This window comes from Pediculus humanus, genomic scaffold (assembly GCF_000006295.1).
Source record: "Pediculus humanus corporis 1103172107633 genomic scaffold, whole genome shotgun sequence".
NCBI classification, from domain to species: domain Eukaryota; kingdom Metazoa; phylum Arthropoda; class Insecta; order Psocodea; family Pediculidae; genus Pediculus; species Pediculus humanus.
Window position 1 is genome coordinate 188,428 of NW_002987246.1, and position 13,745 is coordinate 202,172.

Genomic DNA, 13,745 nt, shown 5'->3' on the forward strand with positions numbered 1-13,745 from the left:
AAATCATTGCGAGAGTTGCACTTTTATCCTACTTCAAACAAATTTTCCAAGCAAAATTTAATAAGAAATTTCTCAATGGGGGTTGATGCCCATGAAAAAAAAAATTTTTAAATGATTTTTTTTTTTTTTTTTTTTTTTTCTATTTCGTAACAATCAATACAAAGTTTTTATTTAAAAAAAAAAAAAAAAAAAAAAAATTTTAATTATAATAATTGTCACATAAAATTAAAAATTACGTGGTCGTTGTAAAAAAAAAAAAAAAAAAAAAAAAAAATTTATCGTTTCATGTTATATTTATTTCCTCATTGGCATTTATCGTTAAATATCTATTAACAAGGTTGATGATGAAAAAAATAATTTTTATTGGCACAAAGAGCCTGAATTTAAACTGGAAAAACAAAACGAAATGTAAAGTCAAAGAGAAAATCATTTCCCTCTCATGCGTTTCCATTAAATTTTTTTAATTTTTTATTTTTGCCAATCGTAAAATAATTATTTAACATATCACGAACGTTTATTGGAACTGTTCAAAATGAAAAATTCGTTTCCCCCCCTCCCCCCTTTTTTTTTTTTTTATCGAAGAAAGTAAATTTATTTGAATGTAGGTACACCACCTTTCATTGAATTTATCATGTCATAGGCATGGATTAAATGACCCAGTGAGCTAGTTACCATTTACAATGAGAAAATAATTATTTTTTGTTATTATTAAGATGACATCTACACATCAACGACCTCCTCGCGATTAATTTTCCGCATTTTCCGACATTTTTTAAACATCAAGCTAAATAACGAGTCGAAAATTATTTACTTTTCCTAATAATTTTAATGAGCCCCTATCGCATAGATTTTCTTTTTCTATTTTTTTTTGTGGTAGTAAAATAAATACTTTCACGGTCAATTTTTTTTATTCAATTTTAATGCAAAAGTGAAAGTGAGTCCTTTGTTTTCATTTATTGTTTTTTATAAAAAAAAAAAAAAAAATAGGAAAAATAGTAATAAATAATAATAATTTTTCTTTATTATTTATGGATGGTATTCAATTTTAAATAACAAGTTTGCAGTGAACCTATCATAGTTTCATGGTCATCATTATATGTTACATCATTACAAAAAAAAAAAAATTTTTTTTTTTAAAATGGAAGCCGTCGAAAATTGCTTTTAGCACTTTCAATAACTTATTATTATTATCATCATAATTATTCTTTGTTTTTAAAAATTTTAAGCTACTTTTTTTTTTTTTTAAAAAAACTTGCTCGTTATCGTTTTTTTTTTGAAAATCATTCCGAGAAAATAATTAGCCCCCCCTCCCCAAAAAAAAAAAAATTTTCATTCGGTAACAACAAAAATTAAAATAAATAAATGTCGTTTTAGGTGCCTCACACCATCCCAAAGGGATGTTGCTATGATTGCAGAAATGATTCATTCTGCTTCTCTTATACATGACGATGTCATCGACCAAAGTGATTTCAGAAGAGGAAAACCGTCCGTAAATGTTCTTTGGAATCACAAAAAGGTAAAAAAAAATTTTAATTTTTTTTTTTTTTTTAATATCTCTCCCCTCAACCTTCGAACTAAAATTAACGGTTATTATTATTATTATTATGCTAAAATCGATAAAAAATTTTTTTCCAATGTGAAAATTATCGAAAACGTTATATATTACGTTCAAATTTAAAATACCGCCATTTTAATTTACGCAGAAAAAAAAAAAAGATGGCGAATCGTTCGTAAAAAACGAATTCAATGTCGTTCCCTAAATAAAACTCACAATTTTTATTATTATTTATTTCGATAAATTAAATTAGTTACTAAAAAATGCATGATAAAATTTAAAGGTCGATTTTTATTATTATTATTATTATTATCATTATTATTATCATTATTATTATCATTTTCTATATTATTAAATTAACGATTACAATTTAATAAATTTGTTAGCGGTAGTAGAGAGAGAGAGAGAGAGAGAGAGAGAGAGAGAGAGAGAGATAGATAAAAGTCGATTAAAAATAATTAGATACGCTAAAATATAATTTTTATGGTCAACTGCAATAATAATAATAATAATAATATTAATGATAATGATAATTTTTATATAATAATCATTTCAAATTACTTTTTTTTTTTTTTTTTGCATCCCCACCGAATCGTTCGTAAATTAAATTTTGTTATGAATGTTACGAAATTCTACCGGAAGTTTTCCAAAAAAAAAAAAAAAATTTCTTTTCGGTGTGTTTGTGTGTTATGTACCCATAGTTACCCATATTTATTGTTGACCAAATAATAATAATAATAATAATAGTATTTGCAAATGAAAATGCATGCACGCGTATTCGAAAAAAAAAAAAAAAACGCATAAGATGTGAATATTAATTAATATTAAATAGTTTCATAATTAGTCCAAGTTAGTATACGTAACTTTCTGAACATTTTTAGTATCCCGGCGATACGCTTTCATTATTCGTTCGTTTTGGAATTTAAAAAAAAATTATTTTTAAAAAATAATAATAATAATGATGATGATGATGATGATGAGAGAGGACGTGAAATAATTTCAAAAAGTTTTTTTTTTCACTTTGTTATTAATTAATTGGAATAATAATAATAATAATAATAATATTTTCTTGTAATCTATTCATAACGCGGTATTCCTTAACTCGACAAATCAAACGTGAACATTTTTAAACGGGGGGGGGGGGGGAAAAAAAAATTTTCAGGGGAACCCCCCCCTCCCTCGTTTAAATTACATTCGAAAAAATAATAATAATTTTTTTATTTACGATTTTCACTTTTCTTTTTTTTTTTTTTTTTTTTTTGTTTAATCTTTGCGCGGCGTTGTTGTTGTTGTTGTCGTCAAACGAGTTTACAAAAAAAAAAAAAAAAAAAGTTAAATGAATGAAAGCGAATTAAAAAATTTAAATAAATAATTATTTATTTATTTATTTTTTTTTTATAGAGAGGATAAATATGTGTAAATAAAGTAAATAAAAAGTCTGACGCGTACGTAATAAAGTATACAGGCAGGCAGGTTTTTTCGAGAAAAACAAACAAAAAGAAAATTTTATTAATGTTCTACCATATTGACGACTAAACGGTTTTTCTTATTTTTTCAAAACAAAAATTGATTACTTATTTAAACGCATCAAATTATTATTATTATTATTTATATTAATGCTTGTGTAAATTTACTTAGCACAATTTTGGTCGGGTATTAGAAAGTTCTACCTATGAATAAATGGCGAACAATTAGGTGTAACAACAAATAAAAAAAAAAAAATTCACGCGAATGAAAGAAACCGTTTTTTTTTTTTTTTTTTTTTTTGTAAACGATGGAAAATTTTTTTTTGTAATTTTCTCTTTTTTTTTCTCTCAATATCGTGAAAATTTTTTTATTTTTTAAAATTTAAAGCGGCGAGCCAAAAAAAAAAAAAATCAATTAATATTTACTCATTATTATTATTATTCATTCATAATTAAAAGTGAAAATAATAATAATAAAAAAAAAAAAATGGAAACCGTTGCTTGTTTGTTTCCAGTTGGCTATTTTCATTTAATTAAATGTCCAAACCTACGAGTCACTTAATAGAATATTTAACGTTAATAATAATGATGATGTTTAGATAATAAGTTAACATCGGACTATCGGGTGCCATCTTATATCCGTTTAGATTAATTAATTTTTTTTGTTGTTCACGATTACGTAATCATAATTGCGTTTTTTTTTTTTTTTTTTTTTTTTTTATTATACGAAACGTTATTTAGTCGTTAAGAATTTTTTTTACGAGAAGGCTGTGAGAGCGTTAAAGGAAAATGAGTTTAAAAAAAAGGGGGGCCCCGAAAAAATTTTTACGAATGAATGGGTTGTTAGGGTGAAGGAAGTGGGTAAGAAAAGAAATGAAAAACAATTTAAAAGAATTGAGGTCACGTGATGAGGATAAACCTGATTATTAATCATTGTATTTCATTGTTTGCAAAATAATTGTTGCCGAATGTAAATTTTCTTTCTCTCTCTCTCTCTCTCTCTCTCTCTCTCTCTCTCTTCAGTTAATTAATGGGTAAACAAACAATTTGTTTTCAATCAAATTGTTTAAAATTTTTTTGAATTGTTTTTGTATGTCATATTGTTTATTGATATTTAATTGATTTTTATTTGTTTGTTTGCAAAAAGTAAAAAAATTTAAAGAGGAAAAAGTCGAAAAAAAAAAAAAAAACATTAAAAAAAAGAGAAAGAAAAAAAAGGGGGAAGGAAGAAGCAGGGGGGGAGGTAGGGCTTGGTTAAGTATGAGGTAACTTTTAATAGTGTGTAGAGGTTGGTTTGATGGAGCCTAGTTTTTTTTTTTTTTTTGTTTAGGTCAAATTTTATAAGCCTAAAATATCTGTTATGTAAACCTTAAAAAAAAAAATTGTTTAAAAAAAATTAAAGCGTTCGTTCTTCCTCCAGAGAGTCAGTCCAAAAAAAAAAAAAAATCCCTCCAAGGGTTTAAGAATTGAATTCCACATGAAAAGCAATTTTCAATTTGTAATAATAATAATAATAATAATAACCATTAACGTAATTTTAATATATTTTGTTTTTTATGAACGAACGAAAAAGAAAATAAAAGTGATTTAGGTACGTTTAATGTAAATTATTATTTGTGTCATAAGTTAAACGTTTAACGAAATTCTTTTTTTTCTTTTTTTTAAATTTATGCCTTTTTTGGTTTCTTCCACGTTTTATCCGCCCCCCTCTCCCTTCCCTCTCGTTTTACTTTCTTCCCCATTATTATTTCAATAGGATTTATAAATTTATCGTCATTATTATTATTATTATTAATGTAACATTCAAAAAAATAATAGATTTGAAAATAAAAGCAGAAGAAAACTTTAGGATCGTTATTTAGGTTTTTACCGCGTAATAATCACGAAGGAGCGTTCAGGGTTTCGCCCTCAAAATATTTTTTTTTTTTTTTGGCTTTCCCTTCCTTACTTTTTTCCCGTTTTAACGAAAACAAAAATTAAAGGATTTATTATTATTATTATTATTTTTAACGATTGCCATAAGAATTACAATTTGATGATATTCTGGATGCACGTTTTTTTTGATTTTTTTTGTTAAAAATATAGTTTCGAAATATAGGAAACAAATACCTGAGGTCACTTATTAAATTTAATGCGGTTAAAAATCAACCATTACAACGATTGAATTTTTTTTTATTATCCAAAATAATAATAATAATAATAATAATAATAATAAGAACCTAAAGGAAGAAACCATCCAGGAAATCGCACTATGTGGGACAAGCCCACATTCTTCGGAAAATATTATAAGTAGCACCACCGAAATTCGAGTATTTGTCCCTAAGGAATCGTCGGGTAGAAACCTGGGATAAATACTTAAAAACCCCGACAAATAAGAGCCTTGTCGTGTTTAAAAGTGACCATAATAATAATAATAATAATAATAATAATAATAATAAATTAAGTTTGGAGAGAAGCGTGCCTTGAAAAAAACGAAAAAAAAAAAAAAAACAAGAAAAATTCAAATTTAAATTAATTTAAATTAGATTAAACGAGAGATGATGAAAATTTGTTGATTGCGTTTTAAATTAAATTGTAATTAAATTGAAATTAAATTTTTGTTTTTTTTTTAAACAATGTTTGTTCGGTTTTTTTTTTTTTTTTTAAAAAAACAATATTATTATTATTATTATTATTATTTCTCGTTCGAAACTCTGGGCAAAAACTTTCTAATTATTAAAATACCCGATTTCTATTTTTCTTTTTTTTTAATTGAGATAACTTTTTTTTTTTTTATATTATCGTTCGATATCTCGAATTTATCGATCGATAATTTTTTGCGCAAATTCCCGCGCTTGTAAGGCAAAATAAAACGGATTTAAATTATTTTCTCATTGTGTAAAAAAAAATTACGTTTTCATTCGTCGAAAAGGTTATCAAAAGGTGTTATCACCTCGTGAATTCCCCCCCCCCCTTCCCCAAAATAAATAAATAAATTTTGGGATGATAATTATTATTATTATTATTATTATTATTATTATTATCTAAGAAGGTTGAATTGTCCGTTAAATTTTCTACGGTTTGTTTTTTAGATAACGTTTTTTTATTATTATTATTATTATTCTTACTAGTCTCGTAATGCGTTTTCGTAATTAACTAGTTTAATTTAATTTGTTTGTTTTTGTTTTCCTTTTTAAAAAAAAAAAAAAAACTTTTCGACGGTGCATATAATAAATACGAAATGACGTAATCAACATTCGTCGTAATAAAAAAAAAAAAAAAAAAAGGGCATAATCCCATTCGTATTCATCTCGCGTTTTTTTTTATTTTCTCTTAAAAAAAAAAAAAAAAAAACAATCTGATAAACGCAGCATCAATTATCAGTCAAAATGGCGTCATGTACCCATGTACGAAGTGTTAGAAAAAAAAAAAAAAAAAAGATAGAAATAAAAGAAAACGATTTTAGTAAGAAGCTCTGTAGTTAGTTATTCAATTAGTAACAAACTAATAATTTTTTATGTAAACTCATCAAACGGATAAACAAGTCAGTCAATAAATAAATAAATCAAATCAATAATAAGTAATTTGTGTTTTCGAATCTGATTAGAAATCTATTTAGAAAAAAAAATTTTTTTCTCTTTTCATTTTTTTCGATTTATTTTCTCATTCTTTAAAGTTTTAAGTTTAGAAAAAAAAAAAAAAAAGAAAAAACAAAAGAATTTTAAGGTGTGACATATCATACGGATCATCGGAAAAAATTATTATTATTATTATTTAAAAGTTTTTTGTTTTGTCTTTTCTCTACTAATCGTTGTTTCGTTCGTTCGATGATTTTCTCTCTTCGAATGACAAAACGTTACGTTTTTTAACTAGTAATTCATTCGAGTAAAAAGAATTAAAGTTCATTTACTTTTTTTTTTTTTTTTTTTTTTTTTTTTAAAAAAAATTTTGCACCTTTGTAACAATCGACAAGACAGACCTTCAACTCCATTTTTTTAAATAAAAATATTTTAAATGACGGTTTAAACGAAGGCCGATCGGTCAAAGAAATCAATTAGCCTTTACTTCAATCACGTAAACAAAAAAACGGTTTTTTTATTAAAAAATTTTTTTTTTGGGACACAATAAAATTTTGTTGTCGTTTATATATAAAATTAAGATGTAGAGAAAGCAAAAAAAATGTCGACATCGACAAAAAAACTAAAAATCAAGTATGAATAACCTTCAAGATATGCGAAAAGAGGAAAATCGTTTTGAAAAAGGTACGAAGGTGAATAAATAATTGTACACTTTGTAACTCTCACTTTAAAAACTAGATTGGTAGGTCGTCGTCATCGTCGTCGTCGCGTTTTACGACAACTTCGGTGAGGAGGGGGAGGGGAGAGGTGGGCTAGTCGCAAAATAATTAAAGTTTGAAAAAAACAATGATGGAGTAAAAGAAAGGGAAGGACAAAAAAAGAAACGGTTTAGGAGGAGCGTTTAATTTTAAGGAAAAAATAATAATGAGAACGAATAAATGGTGAAAAGTTATTCAAAACTATACTTATTATTATTATCATCATCATTAATAAAAAAGAAATGTATTGAATTTCCTCGCGGGTTTTTGTTCTCCTCCCCCCCCTTCCCCCACGCACGCACAAAAGTGATTAATCGCGTATTTGTAATAATAATAATAATAATAATAATTTTTAACACGAAATTTTATGTTTATCCTCGAGGCGAAAAGGTGGAAAAGAAAAAAAGAAAAAAATTTTCATCTCCGTTTCACTTTCGTTTTCTATTTAAAGAAAATTGCGACGAATAGGAAACGGTTCGATTTCAATATGGCGGCTACATTTTTTTAAAGAAAAATTTCCGGGTTGGGTTCGATCAAAAAAAAAAAAATTCTATCCCAGTTTTTAAACTTTAAAAAATTTTTTTTCTTTTCCCCTTTATTATTATTATTATTATTATTTAATTTTTTATAGGGAATTTTATTCTTCGCGCGATAATAATAGCAGTAATAATAATAATAATAATCAAAATTTATTACCTGTAAGTTTTTAAATATGATTTATTACTACCTCGTAAGTGTGTTTGTGTGTACACGGTTTGAATGTTATTTAAGCGTCTGACATAGTGCAAAGCGCACGCGCTTTAGGGTAATGATAATAATAATAATAATAATATACCTTAAAATAAAAACCAGGAAGTGAAATTCTTTTTTTTTTTTTTTTTCAATTTCTTTCACGGATTTATTTCTGTTTTTCCTTCTCCCCCCCCCTATTCGCGTTTTAAACCGACAAATATTTTTATTATTTTTTCACGGATTTCCGTCCCCCCCCCCGTTGTGGAAAACGTTTAAATTTACCGCGAAAATCATTTGCGAAAAGAATAAAAAAAAATTATTATTATTATTATTCACTATATAGTACTATTTATAGAGTATAACTTTAATTAAATTGTTTATAAATGTAAATAAATAAATTCAAGGATTTTACTCGGAGGTTTTTTGAACTCTTTCGACTATTACGATAATAATATTAAGATAATAATGATGATGTTTATGGTAAAAAAAACTGACTTTCTAACTTAGTACCATTTTCCTAAACGTAATTTTCCGGATTTTTAAATTAATTTACTTTTTTAGATTTAAATGTCGTCTCTCTCGTTACAGGTGTAACAACCGAAATAAACCCGGTTGTTGTATTCGTACTTATTGTTTGTTGTACAAAAAAAATGTCTGCTACTTCTTTTTTTATTAGGCGCGACTCTCTCTCTCTCTCTCTCACCATCTTGTCGTTTAAAAAGAATTTTTAAAACGTCGTAATACGTACAAATGGATTAAGGAAAGAATTATTGTGGATTAAAAATGGATTTGAATGGATCATGTAGTGATGTGGATCGTGACGGACTTTATCGGTTTATCCTTTGATAATAAATTATATATATATGTATATATAATGGAAAAAATAATAATGATGATTATGATAAAATGTCGGACGTGTAACAAGTATTAAGTACGACCTGTCGTCATTGAATTAAAAAAAAAAAATTTTCTATCGTTTTTGTCGCGTCTAGTCAGGTATCAAATGTTTATTTAAAAAATCGCGAGAGGTACTAATTTTTTTCGTTTAATATCAACAAATATTTGTTTTTGTTTAAATATTTAAAGATTTTATTTTTATTTTGTCGAAAAACGAAAGAGTCGTGGCAGAAACAGTCACGTGGGTATCGCGCGTAATTAGAAATAAGTGAAATCATTCACCTTAACAATTTTTTACGGTGCCACGTTTCCTTGGACTTTGAAATTTTAAAAAAAAAAAAAAAAGGTGAAAAATTTTTACGTTAATTAAAAAACGTTTATGAAAGAGAGAGAGAGATAGAGAGATGATTCCGTTGGAAAAAGTGAAGGGAAAAACATGGAAGAAATTTTTTTTTAATTTTCGTAAGGTACGAAACAGGAAACTAAAAAAAAAAAACCTCGAGGGAAAATATATGAGATAACAAAACGTAACGGATTTGATTTCGATTCGCGATTCAAACTTACGGAAAATTTAATTGATATCACTATCGGATTTATTACAGTAATAAAATCGCGCCTTTTTTTTTTCAAATTTGTCTACCCTTGCGAATTCGAATTTAAATTAAAGTGTAAATAAAACTTTGCGCTGCTAGACATCGCTATTGTTTTTTTTTTTTTTTGATTTACGTCTACCACCTGCATCGAGTCAAACTGGTTTCAGTGCTACCAACAATAAATTTAAAAAAAAAAAGTACAATAACAATCGTTGAATACTTTCTTTTCGAGATTTAATACTGAATGGTTTTCATTTTTTACATAAAATAAAAGTTGAGTGTATTCGTGTAAAGGATCAGCCACAAGTTTTTTGTTTGGGGATTACAATGATGTCTTTCGCAAAAAAAAAAAAAAAACACCCCCGGGGGTGAAAAACCATTACCACCTTTTTTCGTAACTTTCGAACCGACCCTACCTACAGGTTCTAATCCACCCGCGTTCTTTATTAAAAATTTTTTTAAAAGACGGATTTGTCAACAGGGTAGATTAAGCCCTCGAATACGTTTTAGTTGAATTTTAGTCGAATTAGTCTATGGGATAAAGTATTTTGATGACGTAGATAATTTAAATTCTAACGTTTTTTTTTTTTTTTAAATCCGTTTAAAAAATCATTATTAATACGCGTTAATGTCAATCGAAACTATTTTAACCTTAAAAAATTATTAATTATTATTATTATTAAAATCACGACCGTGAAAGAAAATCAATTAATGATTTGAAAATGATCGGAGATTTTTTTAAAATTTTAAATTATTAATAATTTTTAATACATTTTTAGTTTTTCATTTTTTTTTTTTGTTAGGTTGTCAGATTGTCATCGAACGTTAACGAGTTATAAATTTTTTTATTTTTTTTATTTTTTCTGGTTTTTAAACTTAAAAAAAAAAAAAATATGGTTTTTGTTTGCGTAAAAATCAAAATAACGTAAAGGACATCAAGTTTTTTTTTAACACTTCCTCGTTTCGAGATGATCTAAAAGAAAAAGAGAGAGAGAGAAAAGAAAATGTCGCGTGCGAGACAATATCGAAAATATTCGTACGAAATCGATCGCAACGAAACAAAAAAGGAAAAATGGAATGTCTTGGAGGAATGGCTGTAGGAAAATTTAAAAAGGTCGCTCATTTTTAAGGAAAAGGCATGTGGAAACTCATCAAGATGGAATTTCCACAGATTTCGACAAGAATTGTAAGAAGAAACTAGTCCTCTATAAAAATAAAACTAATAAAAATATCATTTTAAAAAGAGATGTGGAATTAATTTGAAAGAAAAAAAAGATATCAATTACATGAATGATAATATGAAAACAATTGTTGAAAGAACTTTGACAACCTGTTTGAAAAAATTTAAAAGAGAGAGACAGAGAGAGAGAGAGAGAGAAAGAGAAATGAGGTGAAAAGAGAAAGAATAATTGGTAAAGCTAAATATAATCAGACCGTATTTTCACGGTCGTTGCAATAATTGCAAATCATTTTACCGAGTTGACCGAGTTTGAAAAGAAAAAAAAAAAAAATTTTCTCATTATGACGCAAAAGGAAAATTTTATAAATGCCTTATCGACGAATTTTCCCTTTTTGACGCCTCAATCATTACATTAATTGTTAGCATGATTTTTATAAAATATTTCTCTTAGGGAAAAATCAAACGCGGTGAACATGGAGGTGGAAAAAAGGACAAAAATTGTTTTCAGGCAATAATTCATTATCAAATTATCAAGAGATATACACACGAGAGAGTTGAGGAAGGAAAGATGAGAGAGGTGAAAAGAAAAAATTGTTTTCCCTCTGTAAATAGTAATTATGTAAATGTTAAAACAAAAGAATGATAAACACGAAAACAGGATTGTGAAAGCGGCCTTGGCTGATTATTCTGGACATCATCTCACATCTCTCTCTCTCTCTCTCTCCACAGGGCCTAGACCTCGTATAGACGGCGGCATTCTCACGACTTCACAATTTAGGACCTTTAGCTTTATCCCATCCCATCAAATTACCGGAGATGTTTCGTTACGTAATCGGTTTTTTCTCTCTCTCTCTCTCTCTCATGTTTTCATTACCGTCCATTTACTCTCGTATATGTGGTAAAACACACACACACACACACACACACGCATTTACGAATGGGTTTGGTGGTCTGAGGGGGTAGAAAAGAGGAGGACTACGTGAAATGTGTAAAAAGAAAGCTTTTGCTAAGTGTGGAGATTACAAGGTCGGACAAGGACGATGATATCCTTCGCTTTGTATTTTGTTTTGCCCAAAATTTAATAATTTACGCAAAAAATACGCACAAACACTCATTAAGATAATCTTTATAATAACGCGCGTAAATTTTAAAAAAAAATAAGGTACGACCCTCATCATTGAGGGTCGTTTCGTACCTTTCGCAACTTAAATGGCATTTTAGAAGAAAAAAAAAATTTTTTTTAAAAAATATTTTGATACTATGGAAGGACGTAATTTTATACCGAGCGTTAATAACCGACGTTTTTTTTTTTTTATTAACAATAGCGATGATAATAATAATAATGATAATAAATCCAGACAATACTTTTAAGATACAACGAGATTATTACGCGAAACGAGGTTTTTTTTTTTTTTTTTTTCTTTTTTTTCTTTATTCTCGGAAAATTATTTTAACGCGTCTGTTTTGTATTTAAATGTGTGATAAACGATCATTGAATTTTAATTTCCAGTTTTATTATTATTATTATTATTATTATTTTTTACTCGTTTCTCGCGAAAACTTGCAAGGAAAATTTTTTTTAAAAATTAAAAAAGACACGCGTTTTATTTTTTGTCACGGACGAAGTTTTTTTTTTGTTTTTGTTGTTGTCATTTTTATTAATGACCTTTAAAAATTATCCTTCGCGTTTTTTATGATAATGGCGTTTATTATGATAATTTATAAACGACCATTATAATGAAAAAATTAAAACTTTTGACTCTTAATCCTTAATCTCGCCTACTTTCGTAATTTTTTTTTTTTTTGCGCTAAGGTTTACCTTTAAAATAATGCGAAAAAAGTATTTAAGTGTGATATTTTTAACTACCTGTTAAGAGAAAAGAGAGAGAGAGAGAGAGAAATTTACCCTTGAATTATTTACATATTTTTTAAAAAGTAGGTATGATAGTTGTGTGATTATAATGAGTTTTAAATTGGTGTTAAAATAATAATTTTTCCTTTTTTTTTTTTTTTTTGTCAATTGTTATTAAATAATATTTCGAAACGTCATCATCATCATCGCGATGATTCGAATACGTCATTATAACATTTCCCCTTGTAAACCGTTTACAATTTCATTATTATTATCATTAATTTAATTTTTTTTTTTTTTTTTTTTTTATCGACAGGTCACAATGGCGGGGGATTTTATTTTGGCAGTTGCATCAATGATGATTGCAAGGTTGAGGGATGATAAAGTCACATTGACTCTCAGTCAGGTAAAGCAAAAATTCTTTATCATTACTTTTTCCCACCCTTTTTTTTTTTTATTTGCTGAACGAGTAAACTAAGGTATGAACCTAACCCGTTTCGACCGTACAGGATTTGTTACTTAATACCGAAAAAAAAAAAAAACGACGGAATGTTTTTTTTATCGAAAAACTGGAAAAAAAAAAAAATTTATATTAGCACTCGCAAGGATATCAAGTCAGAAAATGTTAATTGATTATATAAAATATATTAACACTCTCGTATAAGTATGTATTTGTACACGTAGGTATATATATATATTCAAACATGTCGTCGGCTTGTTTTTAAAGAGGCGGGAGAAGGAGGGGGGCGGGGTAGGGGGAGGGAAGAGGAAAGTTAAGTAAAAAAAAAAAAAAAAAGATGGTCAACGTAATCCGTTTTTAACAATTCATTACGTAATTTTTTTTTTTTTAAAAGAATCTAAATAAATAAATAACAAAATCTGATTGTCAAACGAAGTACGACGACGAAACGGGGAGGAGGGAAATAATAATAATTCTTTTTTTTTCGGGGGGGGGCGGGCATTAGCCTTTTCTTTCATTTACCTCAAAAACCGCTTTAAGCAGAGCAGAGAGGGATATAAATATATAATACGAATTAATTGTTGCGTTCGAATCAGAGCGAAAAAAAAAAAAAAAAATTATAATTTCCTAGTTTTCGAAATTTTATTTAATAAAAAAAAAATTGTTTACTTATTAATTTATTATTTTAGTTTAGT

General features: G+C 27.0%; 1 protein-coding gene across 1 annotated transcript in view; it reads left to right on the plus strand.

Moving 5' to 3' along the window:
- Positions 1-920: 920 nt before the first annotated feature.
- Positions 921-13,745, plus strand: part of Phum_PHUM260230 (Decaprenyl-diphosphate synthase subunit, putative) — a gene marked incomplete at both ends in the record, with an annotated part of 15,906 nt that continues 3,081 nt past the window's right edge. Inside the window, 3 exons of the mRNA XM_002426529.1 lie at positions 921-928; positions 1,375-1,516; positions 12,907-12,996. Coding sequence (XP_002426574.1) covers positions 921-928; positions 1,375-1,516; positions 12,907-12,996 — 240 coding nt within the window. The remainder of the gene's footprint in view (positions 929-1,374; positions 1,517-12,906; positions 12,997-13,745) is intronic.